General features: G+C 57.5%; 2 protein-coding genes across 2 annotated transcripts in view; both read left to right on the top strand.

Annotated features, from left to right (window-relative positions):
- The window catches only part of CELSR3 (cadherin EGF LAG seven-pass G-type receptor 3), a 36,538-nt gene extending 25,405 nt beyond the window's left edge, over nucleotides 1-11,133 (top strand). Inside the window, 20 exon segments of the mRNA XM_043587351.1 lie at nucleotides 3,157-3,315; nucleotides 3,396-3,535; nucleotides 3,767-3,877; nucleotides 4,434-4,597; nucleotides 4,807-4,971; nucleotides 5,051-5,203; nucleotides 5,483-5,565; nucleotides 5,650-5,797; nucleotides 6,298-6,411; nucleotides 6,546-6,623; nucleotides 6,925-7,020; nucleotides 7,110-7,216; nucleotides 7,363-7,432; nucleotides 8,349-8,441; nucleotides 8,527-8,622; nucleotides 8,994-9,164; nucleotides 9,801-9,980; nucleotides 10,172-10,226; nucleotides 10,476-10,612; nucleotides 10,850-11,133. Of these exon segments, the coding sequence (XP_043443286.1) occupies nucleotides 3,157-3,315; nucleotides 3,396-3,535; nucleotides 3,767-3,877; nucleotides 4,434-4,597; nucleotides 4,807-4,971; nucleotides 5,051-5,203; nucleotides 5,483-5,565; nucleotides 5,650-5,797; nucleotides 6,298-6,411; nucleotides 6,546-6,623; nucleotides 6,925-7,020; nucleotides 7,110-7,216; nucleotides 7,363-7,432; nucleotides 8,349-8,441; nucleotides 8,527-8,622; nucleotides 8,994-9,164; nucleotides 9,801-9,980; nucleotides 10,172-10,226; nucleotides 10,476-10,612; nucleotides 10,850-10,864 (2,335 nt within the window). The 3' untranslated portion in view covers nucleotides 10,865-11,133.
- Nucleotides 11,134-11,238: 105 nt separating this feature from the next.
- TMEM89 (transmembrane protein 89) lies at nucleotides 11,239-13,747 on the top strand. The gene is made up of 2 exons (XM_043587350.1): nucleotides 11,239-13,156; nucleotides 13,549-13,747. The coding sequence occupies exons 1-2, from the start codon at nucleotides 12,770-12,772 to the stop codon at nucleotides 13,732-13,734; spliced, it is 573 nt and encodes a 190-aa protein (XP_043443285.1). The 5' UTR covers nucleotides 11,239-12,769; the 3' UTR covers nucleotides 13,735-13,747.
- The last annotated feature ends 1,408 nt before the right edge of the window (nucleotides 13,748-15,155 follow it).

Genomic DNA, 15,155 nt, shown 5'->3' with positions numbered 1-15,155 from the left:
ACATACTCTTGGGAGGCAGTTTCCAAGGAGATTGAAAGTTCTTCTTCACTGACTGGTGCCAAATCCGCCAGCCAGGACCCCGGCTCTCCTTACCCAGCAGAATGACCCCAGCCCTTGAAGGGTTAAGGGGCCCACTGTGGGGAGAGGGGGTCGTCCTTGCTATGTCCTAGGTTCTATAGATGTCCCTCGGTGGGGGTCCCCTGCTCCAGCCCAGTGGCCCTTTCCCTGTCTGTGTAAATTGTTCCGTGAAGCCGCGCTCTGTTTTGGGAATAAACTTCTATAGAAAATGGTTGTTGCCTCTTTCTGTTTGGGGGTGGGGGTGTAGGGTAGGAAGGTGGCTATGAATGATTCAGGCCAGGTTGACCTTTGGGAGAAATCTGAGCTCTGCACCCCCCTCAATATTCAGTTATTTTTAGCACATTTCGTCTGACATTTGGACCAGGTTCCCATCTCTTTCACCCCTAATTCTGGCCTGGCGCCTTGTGATCGGGGCCTGAAGTACGAGCACAGGTGCTGGGAATAAGGTGCCAGGGACACTCCTCTCTCTCAAGGTGGCAGCATGATGACTTGGTCTTCAGGGTGTGCAATTGTAACCTCGAATTTGCCCTGGCTAGGGGCCCAGTCAACCCTAAGAACTGCCCTTGCTAACCCCTCAGCCCATTAACAGCACTGACCCCCACCAGCCTCTAGGACTTGGACCTGGCTGGGACATCGCGTTCCTTCTCCTCTCAGGCAGCAATCTTTGGACAGAAACCGAGATGCCAGGCTGTGCTCTGTATGGAGGAAGGGGAACTCTCAATCTCATTCTGGGTCTGGGTGTCCAGAGTTGAAGGGCAGCCTAGGGCACCTTCGGTGTCAGACATTGCCTGATCTTAAGAGGAGAGACTGAAGGTGGCGCCCGCAGAGACCTGATACCCCAAGGAGAGCTATGGCTCTGGCCACCAGTAGCGCCCACAGGCAGCCCATTGGCGGGTTTCTCGCCCCATCCCGCGGGGTCCTTCCACGAGAAGCCAAGACTTGGTATTCGCCTTTGTCGTACTCAGGGACCTGGGGCCGCGGCTATGGCCAGCTCCGCGCAGGTCTTTAGTCCCAGTTCTGCAGTTCTACCAGGTTTAGACAGGAGATTAAAAGTGAGCCAGGAGGGGCAGTACTAACCAGGCCGCAGGGGAGGAAGGGGTTAAATCTTCCGCCTTGGGGCTCGCCCAGCCTGATGCTTGCCACTTAGGCCCCGCCCGACCACTCTGATTCGTCCAAGCCTTCCCTGTCCTATCCGGGGATTGGCCCCTCGGAGAGCGCCGAAGGTCCTCATCCCGGCCCCGCCTCCCGAGCCTCAGCGGCCTCCAGCCCCAGTTCCTGCAGTAGCCGGCAATTGGCAGCCCGCCGGCCATGGGGCTGTCGGAAGCGTTGGGGTGAGTGCAGGGCGTGGCCCAGGTTCCCCGTGTCTGTGTCCACGAGCCGCCGCGTGGTCTCGGTGCAGAAGCCGGCTTGGGTTAGCTCCGAAGGCGTACCGCCAAGTCCGGAGCAGGCATCTGCCTGCAACGCCTGTGTTTGCCGCTTTGCCGATTTTCTGCAGGCAGCTATCCCCTGAAGCGAGGGATGGGGGCGGGAACTGGCGCGACCCTCTCTCCTGAGGACTGTGCGGGAAGCCACTCGAACGCCGCCCGCGAGCTGGCTTCGGGCCGCGGGAGGCGGCTGAGTGTGGAGGAGACCCGGCCCAGGAGGTGCGCCGATGGGCGCGTTGGGGCGGGAGGTCGTCGTTGCACGGAATCCATAACGGTGTCCTGAACCCACCTAGCTGTACAACTGATCCCGGATACTGGGATACGGCTGGAAGGGCTGCGGTGCCCTCCCAGAGGGAGGGGCCAATGATCTAGGCCCCGCCCTGCAAACACGCGCTCCGATGGGTGGTGGGGAGCGCTTTAAGAAGACCTGCGTGACTCACGGAGGAGGGGCAAGGGGGCTCAAAGATCTCTGTGAGACTGCGGTGCCAAGAGTCTGTGAGGACCTTCCTTGTGCGCACTCTACTCCCTTCTCCAAGCAGGACATCCAGGTTAGAGGCTCTTCCCAGGCGAGTTCCTACCCCTCCGGTGGGATCCTACCCCTAGGTCAGAGCTCACAGATCAGAACTTTCCTGAAAATTTTCCCAGCTGGGGAGTTTCCCCTCAGGGAAGATTCCTGCGCAGCGGAGATCTATTCTCAGGTGAAAGCTTTCACCCATTCCAGGTGGGAGCCTCCCCCAGGTAAGAGCTTCTCTTAGGTGAGAGTACCTTCCACATGAGAACTTTACTGGTAGGTGAAAACTTTCCCCACTGAGAAAGCTTCCTCCTCAGTATGAGCTACCCCGCCCCCCCCCACCCCTTAAGAATTCCCTCGCCTCCAGATCTCCTATTCCTAGAGGAGATCCACCTCCCGCTTCAAGTGGGAGCCTGGGTAGATAAGAGATTCTCCCAAGACAGAACATACCTGGCTGATGAAAACTTTCCTGTCAGTTGAGAGCTTTCCCCTACGTGAGATCTCACCTGGGAACGGGAGTTCTTGGGGGGGGGGGATCTTCCCACTTTGAGTGGGAGCTTGCCTTTCCAGGTGAGACCCCTTTCTCCAGGTGAGAACTATTCCCTGGCTTTGTGAGATTAAGCCTGAGTTTGTCCACAACCTGGACCCCGGGGCTGGAGGCCCAGGGGCAATCTTAGCCTCAGCACCTTCCTTCCCTTAGAGGGGAGCCCCTCTAAAGAGGAGCCTGCCTGAAGAGCCGGAACCCTGGTTGCTGGATCCCTTCCTTGTGTGTGCTCTCAGATGGCCAGCACGGAGCTCATGGAGGAGCTGGATAAGGACTCAGAGACTAAACAGGGATTGGCTGGGGGATGGGCTAGGGGGAGGGGGACAGTCAGCCTGGGACCTGGACCTGGTAGAGCGCTCACAGCTGTCCCTGGGTTGGAGGTATGGATTGTGTTCATCCTGATGTGGTTTTGTAGGGAACTTTGGCCCAGTGAGAGACTTGTGCTAGACAAAGTTCAGGGATTGCCACTGGCTGGGCGTGGGGCCAGCTGGGAGCTGGACCTACCTAGATCTTGAGGATGACTCTCTGACTCCAGGTGGAAGTGTGAGGGAGCCTGGACCAGGGTTACACTCACTATGACTCTGGTCTTGCCACCCCAGTCAGAGGGACACAGAGGCACTGTTGCCTGTGACGCAGGCCATGGAGCTGAGGAAGCGAAACTACTACGTGGAACGGCCACTGCTGAATCAGGAACAGCTGGAGGAGCTGGGATGCTTGACCTCAGCCACCGAGACCCACCAGTGGCGAACCTGGTTTCAGTAAGGCTGAGGGTGGGGGCTGGGGACACCGACAGGACTTAGGTAGACTGTGTTCCCAATGCCTACCATTGTGTCCTCAGGTGCTCCTACACTCGGGCCCGAGCCCTTCTCCTCCAACACCTCCCAGTTTTGGCGTGGCTACCCCGGTATCCCGTGCGCGACTGGCTCCTAGGTGACCTGTTGGCTGGCCTGAGTGTGGCCATTATGCAGCTACCACAGGGTGAGCCATACCTGACCCAGAGGCTGTACCCTCAGTCTTTGGGGGGTGATCTGCAGCCCTTCAAGGCCCTGGCCCGGAAGCCCTGTGGTCTTGTGCCCACCCACCCCCTACCGCCATCTGAAGCTTTGAGCCCTGCCCCTGGAACTATGGACCATGACCTAGGGCTGGGATTCCCTCATCCTTTTCAAGGCCCAGTCTTCCAAGCCTACATTGCTACCGTTTCGCCTCCAGGCCTGGCCTATGCCCTCCTTGCTGGACTGCCCCCCGTGTTTGGCCTCTACAGCTCTTTCTATCCTGTGTTTATCTACTTTCTGTTTGGCACTTCCCGGCACATCTCCGTGGGTGAGTGGAGCCAGGCTCAGCCTTGCAGGAGGATGTCCACGTTCCCCCATGGAGGACAGGATGAGGGCAGGCTGAGGAGGGCAAGGGAACTTAGGGAAGGGGACAGCATTGGTGTTGGGCTACTGGGAGACTGGCCCAAGGTCATTCCCAGGCAGGACTAGGCCTCTGACTGTGGGGCCACAGATTCAGGATAGCTCCTGGCTCCGGGAGGATGTGTGTGAGGCATTGCAAGGGGCCCAGAACTTGGCAGAGGCCTGACTAGCCTGAGGCAGGCCGTCCCCCTTTCCTCATTTCACCTTCCACGAGGGGAATGATTCTGAGCCGATGGACATGAGTGGAACAGGGCAGACGATGCAGGGCCAACGTTTCTAGCCACCCTCAAGAGCCCCTGAGCTCTGGGTTCATACATGACCACCAGCACTGCCTCTGTTTGTATGACATAGTCTGAAGATACTTGTCTAGAGCTGAATGTCTCCTGGCCTCTGCCTTAAGGACAGGGCTCCTGGTTAGGGCAGTGCCCTCTCCCCTTCAGACCTGCCCTGACCTGTCCCTGCAGGTACCTTTGCTGTCATGTCTGTAATGGTGGGCAGTGTGACGGAATCCCTGGCCCCGGATGAGGACTTCCTGCAGGCTGAGAATGCTACAGTCGATGAGGAGGCCAGAGATGCTGCCCGGGTGCAACTGGCCGCCACACTCAGTGTCCTGGTCGGCCTCTTCCAGGTGCGGAGCAGTCAGGAGTATGTGTTTCCCACCCCCACTGCTGCCAACCCCATCCCCACCCTCACCTGCCAGTTCCCCTGAGTCTGACCATCGCTGCCCTTCTCACTATCGCTGTTCACTCATGCCCCTTGGATTCCACCTGCCCCGGGCTGTGCTCTAACTGCCCTGAGGGCCTTTGTCTTCCCTGACTGTCCTTGGCCACCCCACAGGTGGGGCTGGGCCTGGTCCACTTCGGCTTCGTGGTCACCTACCTGTCAGAGCCTCTGGTCCGCGGCTATACCACAGCCGCGTCCATACAGGTCTTCGTCTCGCAGCTCAAGTATGTGTTTGGCCTCCAACTGAGCAGCCGCTCTGGGCCGCTGTCCCTCATCTATGTGAGTGAGGGTGGGAGGAGGGACGTGTAGGGTGTGCTCCACCATCTGGAGTGCTGGCTGTGACCCTGCCTCCCCTCAGACAGTTCTGGAGGTCTGCTGGAAGCTGCCCCAGAGCGTGGTTGGCACTGTGGTCACCGCATTGGTGGCAGGAGTGGTGCTGGTGCTGGTGAAACTGCTGAATGACAAACTGCAGCGACATCTGCCCCTGCCGCTCCCTGGGGAACTGCTCACGGTTCGGATTCTTCGGGGCAGGGGGGAAGGGCAAGGGAGGATATGTCCCTGCCAGCAGGTACCCTCGGGGATTTAAAGACCAGCCAGAGTGGGCACCAGGGAGAGTTCCTGGGGAGTGGCTGGAACCACAGCAGAAAGGTCCCATGTTGGTGCCTTCCAGTCCCCAAACAGCACCTTACCCAGTTGTCCACTTCTCCCCATCTCCTGAAGGCTTTGCTTCAGGCCCCCTTCTTCCCTGCCAAAGTAGTTTCTCCACACTCTGACTGTCCTCTCCCCCCAGCTCATCGGAGCCACAGGCATCTCCTATGGCGTGGGTCTGAAGCACAGATTTGGGGTGGATGTCGTGGGCAACATTCCTGCAGGGTGAGCTCTGGCCCCTGTCGGGTTAGGGAGGGGTGGGCGGCCAGGGCCAGCACCCTCCTTTGGCCTCACAGATGCCCTTTGCAGGCTGGTGCCCCCAGTGGCCCCCAACCCCCAGCTCTTCGCCAGTCTTGTGGGCTATGCCTTCACCATCGCCGTGGTTGGTTTCGCCATTGCCATCTCACTGGGGAAGATCTTCGCCCTGAGGCACGGCTACCGGGTGGACAGCAACCAGGTCTGGCGGCAGGATATGGGGGCAGCTGGGTAAACACAGATGCCAGGGCCTGGGGGGTGGGGGTGGGGCAGTGTGTGGTATAGCAGGTGGGACAGGGGGAAATAGCAAACAAGGGGCGCCTGGGTGGATCGGTCAGTCGGTTAAGCATCCGACTTTGGCTCAGGTCATGATCACACGGTTTGTGGGTTTGAGCCCCATGTTGGGCTCTGTGCTGACAGCCTGGAGCCTGCTTCAGATTCTGTGTTTCTCTCTCTGCCCCTCCCCCGCTCATGCTCTGTCTCTGTCTCTGTCTCTCAAAAATAAATAAACATTAAAAAGAAAGAAAAGAAACAGCAAACAAATGTGCTGAGGCCACGCAGGGGACTGGGACAGTAGCCAGGGCATTCGGGACAGTAGCCAAGTCTGGAGGCTGTTGAATGAGGATGGAGGTTGGGGACACCTGGGCCTAGATACAGTGGTACGGTGACCAGACATGACACACCCGCACTTCCCTCCACCAGGAGCTGGTGGCTCTCGGCCTCAGTAACCTCGTCGGGGGCATCTTCCGGTGCTTCCCTGTGAGCTGCTCCATGTCCCGCAGCCTGGTACAGGAGAGCACCGGGGGCAACACGCAGGTGGGCTTCGGGTGCGGGTGTGCATCTGTGCGCGCGCACACCGCTCTGGCTGGGCGGTCCTGCCTGCTCCTCCCTGCACCCTACTCCCCTACCCTCCACCCCACCCCACCCCCCTGCTCACTCCCACCCTGCAGGTGGCTGGGGCTGTCTCCTCCCTCTTCATCCTCATTATCATCGTCAAACTTGGGGAACTCTTCCAAGACCTGCCCAAGGTGAGCCGCCTCCTCCCCACAGCCAGGCTTGAGGGACCTGGGCAGGCCAGGGGCTCAAATCAGTCAGGTCCTAGGTGAGGGGCAGGGACACAAGCTCGTGCCCTGTTTTTCAAGGTTGAGCTCTTTGGGGTGGGATTTGGAGTTAAGGATCAGGGATTGGAACCCTTCCGAGTGAGATCCAAGTTGTTCAGTTCAGGGGGCAGGTGGCGGCTGGCGTCGTGCGGGGCTCATGCCCGGGTGGTCAGGGTTGTCAGCACCTGGGCGCCTCTCGGAAGTCCCTGGTGACACTCCCCTCACCCAGGCAGTCCTGGCAGCCGTCATTATCGTGAACCTGAAGGGCATGTTGAAGCAGTTCACCGACATATGTTCCCTCTGGAAGGCAAATCGAGTGGATCTGGTGAGAGGCCTGTGAGCCCATGGGTGGGGGTGGGAACCTACAGCAGGGCCCCCTCTAGAGTCTGTTGGCCGCTGCCCTTCTGCTTCTAGCTCATCTGGCTGGTGACCTTTGTGGCCACCATCCTGCTGAACCTGGACCTTGGCCTGGCCGTTGCAGTGGTCTTCTCCCTGCTGCTTGTGGTGTTCCGTACGCAGCTGTGAGTCTCCCCTCTGGGTCCCCCCATCCCAGCTCGTGAGGGAGCGAGGCCCACACTTTCTCCCCACCGCTTTCCTGCATCTCGGGGGTCACCCAGGCTCCCTGGTACCCCCTCGCTGCCCCTTCCTCACATGGTCTCCTTCACAGGCCCCACTACTCTATCTTGGGGCAGGTGCCAGACACGGATATTTACCGAGATGTGGCTGAGTACTCAGAGGTGGGTGGCAGGGGCTGAGCAGGAGGCCTGGGGGTGGGACAGAGGCTGAATGGGCCTTTGTTAGTCTTGTCTGCCCCTGGCAAAGACCCTGGGGACTGAGGGTGCTTTGGTCCTTGGAGCTTCAGGGGAGGAGTTCTAGTCTGCCACCCTCCTCAGAGCTAGGAAGGGACAGAGGAGGAGTGGATAGAGGGGCCATGGGAGCCTGAGGAGAGGGGTCTGTCTTGTCCTGTGGAGCAGCTCTGGGACAGGAATGCTGGTGGGGCAGGAGCCTGGGGCACCAGGGTGAAGGAGAGGCTGTTTCTGATCTGATCAGCAGAGTTTCTACATCTCTATCATTCGTTTACCTCCTGAGAAGTTTCATGCTTAATAGTAGGGGCAGTGGAATAAAACAAGCCCATTCCTGCTGACTTGGAGACTTGGAGTCTGAGTACAGTATAATCAGGCAGAGGGAGGAGTGGTCAGGAGGGGGAGAGCTCAGCTGGATGGAAAGGGAGGTGGGGGCACATTGTGCAGGCCCAAGTGCTGAGCAGAGACCTGGACTGTGTCCTGGGTGGAATGGGAGCTGGGGAGGGTCTCTGCAGAAAACAGACCACAGAGTGGGGGGTGGAGACCCAAGAGGAGGCCTAAGAGCCTAGCCTGGGTTTTAACAGAAGGGAGGGGATATGGGAAGGGAAGGTTCAGGGTGCCCTGGAGGAAGCTTTGACGGGCTTGGCTGAGGGTCTGGGTGGTGGGGGTGAGGGGTAGGGAGCAGGACGAGGTGTTAGGGTTATGTAGCCAAACCTGTGGCCCAAGGTCTGGGAGGGCAGGGGCTTGGTGATGGGGGGCCCTTGGGCCATACAGGAGAGGAAAGCAGGAGAGCAAGATACAACCAGGAGAGCAGAGGGCTCAGCCATCCCCAACCCTGACCCATCCCTAGGCCAGGGAGGTCCCAGGCGTGAAGATCTTCCGCTCCTCAGCCACCATGTACTTTGCTAATGCTGAGCTCTACAGCGACGCACTGAAGCAGAGGGTGAGGCCTGGGGTCCCCAGGGTGAGTGTCATAGGGTCCCTTACCTCCCCAGAATGTCTGCATCCCTTCTGACATTTCTCTCTAGTGCGGTGTGGATGTTGACCACCTCATCTCCCGGAAGAAGAAGCTGGTCAAGAAGCAGGAGCAAAAGCTGAAGCGACTGAAGAAGCTCCAGAAACAGGCAGGGGCCTCTCTGAGCCAGGGACTCCTGGCCTCCTGACTTCTTAACCTCATTCATTCCCCTCTTCTCCCTGATGCCCCCAGGATCCCTGCTTTGCTCCCCTGGTGGGTCAGTGCTCTGGGTGGAGTTTTGTTTTCTCCCACATCCTAAGCCAGTAACAAGCGTGGACCACCGCAATCCTTTTCCAATCTGGCTGTTCCTGGAGCTGGTCAGAACCCCACCACCTTCAGTCTGGCAGCCCTGGGTCCCAAGCTTCAGTTCCTGGCCTGCCTACCTGCCCAAAGCCTGGGGGTGGTACCAGACTTGCCTGGCTTGGCTGTCAGATGACAGCTGGGACAGCTTTTTACGGCCCCTCTCTTCCCCTGACCTAGACTGCCGCCTCCAAGGACACTTCTGTTTCTATCGAAGTCCACTCCAGCACCAGAGACATGGAGAGCAACAACATGGAGGACTCCAAGGCCGAGGGAGAGGGGTCAGCCATGAGCTGCAGAGATGGGGTTGCCCATGCATGTCCTGAGAGGAAGGCCACGGACCTACCAGCTGTGGGTTTTAAGTGGTTGTGCCAGTGGCAGGGGGGTGGGTGATGGATCAGATGCCCTATGGGGAGAGGTCTAGTGATCTGCCATAGATTCTGCTTGTGGCTCTCTGGTCTGCCATCGGAAGACCTTGAATTTGTAGAGTTCACAAGACCCCACAGTCTGCGCTCATGGGTAAAGGGAAAGGATTGGGAGTGGGGGAAAAATATGGGATCAAAAGGGATGCCAGGCTCAACTAGAGGCCCAGATGGTATGCCAGGGTGTCTGCGTTTGCACATGTGTCCCTGGGCCCCCTCCCTGCTCCGCCCTGGCTGACTGAGGGTAGGCTACAATTGCCCAGCGCCCTCCCTTCTTAAGCCTCCCTAGTAAGCCTGGGTGCAGGAGGTAACAGAGCGGTATATGCAAGTCTGTATGTGCTCCTGAGTCTGGGCGTCCTCTCCTGTGTGTCCTCATGTGTCCCTCTTGCCTTTGCATACAAGAGACTCCCCACATCCTGGTTCTCCAGTGTCCCCTGAATGTCCCAATATATGTGGGTGTTTACGTGCATGCTCCCACATCTGACCCTATGTGTCCTTGTATGTCTGTGTGCTCCTTGACATCACCCCTTCATGGGCAGCCTTTGCAGTGTGTCTGGTTTGCCAGCAGGTGAGCACAGGGAATGATCTAGAAGGTATGGTAGCCAGCGGTCAAGAAGGTGCTAAGGCCCCAGATGTGACCACACTGAAAGCCCTGGGCCTGCCTCAGCCGCACTTCCACAGCCTCGTCCTGGATCTGGGAGCCCTCTCTTTTGTGGACACTGTGTGCCTCAAGAGCCTGAAGAATGTAAGGGGCTGGGGGCTGGGGACACTCCTCAGAAGAGCCCTGGGAGAGGACAAGGCCCCCCTCAAGCCTCCCGACTCCATAACTAGATCCAAGAGCCCTCTGAGCTCCCCCTCAAAACTCCCTCCCACCCCAGCCTCCCTCTTCGGAACCCACAAGGCTCCCTCTGAGTCTGGCCCCCTTTTCTGCTGCAGATTTTCCGTGACTTCCGAGAGATCGAGGTGGAGGTGTACATGGCCGCCTGCCACAGTGCGTGGGGTGGGGACATGAGCGGTCTGGGAGGGGAGTGGGCTCTTCCAGCCAAGGAGTTAAGGTCTCGGAAACTGGAGGTCAGAGGTGTCTTGAGGGGGCAGGGGTCAAGGATCAAGAGTGACTGGAGGTTTAGATGTAGCTTCAGGGGTAGAGGTCAGGGACGAAATGGGTCAGGGTATTCGGGGGGCTGGGGTTGGGGTTCCTGGTGGTTCTATGAGTCAGGGGAGACCTATTCCTTGCCTACAGCCCCTGTGGTTGCCCAGCTTGAGGCTGGGCACTTCTTCGATGCATCGATCACTAAGCAGCATCTCTTTGCCTCTGTCCACGACGCTGTCCTCTTTGCCCTCCAACACCCGAGGTCCAGCCCTGCCAGCCCTGTTTTGGTGAGCTGGCCTCTGTCTTGCTGAGCTTTTTGTCTGTCTACTGCTTGTCCCTACCCTGACCCCCAGCTTCAGGAAGTCCATCCTTCCTGGATGGATCTGCCCCTGGTGGACCCATTGCTGCCCCTTCCTGCCTTTAGCTGAAGCTGCTCCTGGGAGCAGGGGTTGCTGTCCTGGGGGAAGGGGCTGATATGTGTCCTTTGGAAACTGACCAGAGCCTCCCCTCCTCTGCCTCCTCAGATGACCAAACTCTGACCATGCTGCCACCCTGCCTGAGACTGCTCCCCTCTGAATGTTGTAACTTGTGAGAACGACCCCCCCCAACCCTGGGCTGCCTCCAGATGTCCCCCAGGAGTCCCCTCTGTATAAACACACACACATACACATAACTCAGGGATGGAGGTTCTGGGACTCCAAGTTCAGTGCTATAGGCCTGGGATGGGGCACTGGAGTCAGACTGGCACTGGCTGGGTTGGGGGAAGATGTATGATTTTACCCCCAGAAATAAAGATTTATTTGCCTAACACCAGGCTCTGCTGTGCCTTGGTGGGGGCTTGGTGGGGTGGGCAGCCATCTACAGCCCTGGCTCCTGACCTTTCTTATGCCCCAAAGTGGGGACTGGAGTCAGAAGTTGGGAGGAAGGTTTGGGGAGGGCAGAGTCAGGTGAGACAGCAGACAGCCACCAGAGGGAAAGTTATGGGGCCCAGGGTGGGGGTACCCCAGGTCCAAGTTCCCCAGCTGCTCTCAACCCTTGGCACCTATGTCTTCATCTGGAAGATAGTTGGAATCAGAGCTTCTTCTCAGGAATGATCCCAATGAGGTGCAGCCCCCGGAGGGTGTGAGTGAACCGGGGGGGGGGGGGGGGGGGGCGGGGAAGCATGGTGTTCACAGGTGCTGCTGGTCTGTGTTTAGAAGAATGTGTAGGATTGTCCACTTGGGAAAATGCCTGTTCATAATCATTACATCACCTGGGCTCTGCAGGTCATGGTCAACCAAGAAACGTGCTCATTTCTACCATAAAATGCCAGCATCTAGGCATGTTCCCTAGTGGGCAGCAGTGGGCCTTTAGGCCAGCTGAGCTCTGAGTGATGGCGGGGCGGTGCGGCTAGAATCTTTCTGGGCCTGTGTCTTGGCAGTATAGTGAAATGATGATTATACCCGCTTCCTGGGTTGCTCAGTGAATATTAAATGAGTCAGTGCCACAAAATGCTTACAGCAATGCTGGGCTCGAGTCACCTGCTCAAAAGCACATGAACACTGCTGTCCCCCAGGTACTGACCAGGTGCTCAGCTCTGTGCTGGACAAGTGGATAGAGGCTGACCCCTCCTTCAAGTCACTGAAGCGCCCCTTGTCCAGCTCAGTTTTTATCGTGTTCTGCATCAGCACCCTGTTCTGTGTTCATGAATCCTCCTCCCTGCCCCAGCCCCCAGAATCACAGCCCAGGAAGTCAGAGCTTTTTATCTGCTTTGTCACACGTATCCCAGCACCAGGAATGGTGCCTGGCATGCTTGGCAAATATTGGGTAAGTGAAGCTTATGTGTCTGAGTGGAGGGCAGACCTCAAATAAGAAACTGCAGAGAGTTAGAACTTCTTTGAAGAAAAAAAAAACAGGGTCACATGACAGAGAAGGGACTGTGTTGCCCAGTATGCTCATGGGAGGGAAGCTAAGGGAGCAGATGACACAGACTGAAACACCAGCCATGAGAAATGGAGGACCGTGTCCTGGCATAGGGAACAGCACTTGTTTTGGGGAACACCGGAGAGGCCTGCCTGAGTCTGGAGGGAGGCCACAGCACACAGGACCTCACAGGCCAGAGAGAACCTTCAGGCTTTGTTCAGAGCCTGTAGGGGCCCCACAGTTTTGAGGGCTCACCCTACTGTGATTTGGACTGTGGGGTAGGCTGGGCTTTGGGGACCAGCAAGCGGCTCTGTGCCAGACAGCAGCCTTAGGGACCATGGGGTGTTAGAATTTGAGGGACTGAATGTTAGGTGAGGAAGGAAGCAGGGAGGAAGGAGGCTGGGGGAAGGAGTTGTTCTTCAGTCCTGGGCTGGCTAAGAGATCGGCACCCAGGCCTCAAGCGTACCGCCTATCTTGGCCCTGGAAGCCCCCCTTCCCCACCCTGCTGTGTTTTCTGGCCAGTCTGCCCCTCAGGAAAGGCCATGGACCCAGCTGGAACCTGCTGCCTGCCCCTGGGGGAGGGGTGTTTGTCTGTTGCCAGGCACCCAGGTTCCACCCGGGGACTTGGCACAGCCATGCTGCTCACACCGTTCGCCCTGCTACTGCTGTCCCTGCTGGCGATGCCAGCCCCCTCCCATGCCTGGTCACGGCCCCTGTGGTACCAGGTGGGGCTGGACCTACAGCCCTGGGGGTGTCATCCGAACACCTTGGAAGGCTGTGGGGGCAGTCTGGGCTGTCCTGGCCACTGGATGGGCCTGGGGATGAACCGCATCTACCCTGTGGCTGGGGTCACACTCACCACCACCATGATGCTGATGGTCAGCCGTGCGGTGCTACAGCGGTGGCGCTCCCAGGGCACTAAGTCTGAGGTGAGCACAGCACTGCTCTGTTCCCCCAGCCTCCTGCCTCCACTCAGACCCAGTGAGATCACATCCTCTACCCAACCCTCCCCCAGTCAACCTACCCATGCCTGTGCCCCTCCCCCACCGCTCACACTCTCTGGTCCCTACATCTGTCCACACCCATCAGCCCCTGACCACTCCCAGTACTCTGTCCCCATCTGTCCCTCCGCCCCTTAATATCCTTATTCCTCATCCAGCCCCCTTGGCCCCCACGACCACCCCAGCCCATGGCAGACCCTCGGTGACCCTCCACCACCATCTGCCTTCCTATGCCCTTCTCCCTGGCCCCATCGCTGCCCCTCACTGCACCCTGATCCCATCCCTCTGCTCTCACTCTTGCCTCTTGGTCCTATCCTCAGCACCCGCAGGTGACCACTAGTCCCTCCGGACCCTGGAAACGGCGGAATCCGATCTCAGACCGCGCCCTGCTCATTGGGGTCCTGCACATGCTGGATGCCCTCCTGGTCCATATTGACTGCCACCTGCGGCATATAACCACCAAACAGAAAACCCCAATAAAGGGGTCTCCCACCCAGAGTGGGTGACCCAACATATGTCTCTCTTTGCCTGGTGGCCAGTCGGGGTGGGGGTGGCCTGAGGCCCTGGGCCAGGCTCAGGCCTGTGTGTGTGTCGTCTCCAAGCTCGCCTGGACCCTGTGTCTCCTTTTTATTTTTGCAGTCGGCAGACTTGAGGCCTCTGTGCCCAGGATGGGTGGGCACGTGGAGATGACTCACACTCCTCCATTGCCCCCACTGACAGCCCCCTCTTCCTTAAGGTCTCACTCATAAATACATCTCCTTCTCCAGGGCTCCTTAGGGGCCCTGGTGTGGTGGGACAAGACTTGACCATCAGGGAAGACTTGGCTGGTCCATGGAGGGCTGCCCAGAGGAGGTAACAACCTGACTGAGTCAGTGAGGGCACCCAGTTGGGGATGAGGGGGGTCAGGAGGTGGAGGGTGAGCCTCAGCCACCTTCATCTTTATGGCGGCCTCAACCGTGCTCTGGCACCCGAGTGGCCCTTGCTCTAAGGCCCCTGAAAGTGGAGTGAGGGCTGAACTTCACCCCTTCTCTTCCTTCTACTGAGGACAATCCAGGTTGAGTGGGTACTGAGGCCTAAGCATGTTTATCTGTTTTAGAAAAAGAATATAAAATTACGAATTCAAAAATAGAAATAAGTGCATTAAAATGAGGAAAAAATGGTGAGAGATTATAAATGTTAAAAAGCTGACACTACAGGGGCTCCTGGGTGGCTTATTCTGTTAAGTGTCCGACTCTTTTTAAATTTTCTTTTTCAACGTTTATTTTTGGGACAGAGAGAGACAGAACATGAACGGGGGAGGGGCAGAGAGAGAGGGAGACACAGAATCGGAAACAGGCTCCAGGCTCCGAGCCATCAGCCCAGAGCCTGACGCGGGGCTCGAACTCCCGGACCGCGAGATCGTGACCTGGCTGAAGTCGGACGCTTAACCGACTGCGCCACCCAGGCGCCCCTAAGCGTCCGACTCTTGATCTCAACTCAGGTCTTGATCTCAGGGTTGTGAGTTCAAGCCCCACTTTGGGCTCCACAATGGGCATGAAGCCTACTTAAGAAAAAAAAAAAATGATGCTGCAATGCAAAATCCAGACCAATAATGTGTTTGTGGCGACTTCCTAACACATTAATACTTGTACTCCTATACTTTCTGGCTGCTGACTCTGATAACCACTATATAGGATGAAGATTTTGTAGTACAGAGGGGACATATCCTTTTTACACAGAAAATAGATGAATTCAGTCTTCCTTCTAACATGGTTGATTGTTGAAATTTGTGTTTTAATTATTGATAGTTTAGAAAATCCCTCTCCTAAACTATTATGATGTCACATAAATTGTCTGGATGTTTTTCAAATTTGGAAAACTGCCATCAACTTGCTTTCATACAGAAGCTCTATATTTTGGAAGAATTTCCCAAAGGTAGGCTCTGGCT

This window comes from Prionailurus bengalensis, chromosome A2 (genome assembly GCF_016509475.1).
Source record: "Prionailurus bengalensis isolate Pbe53 chromosome A2, Fcat_Pben_1.1_paternal_pri, whole genome shotgun sequence".
NCBI classification, from domain to species: Eukaryota; Metazoa; Chordata; class Mammalia; order Carnivora; family Felidae; genus Prionailurus; species Prionailurus bengalensis.
This window is presented reverse-complemented; position numbering and strand designations above follow the sequence as displayed.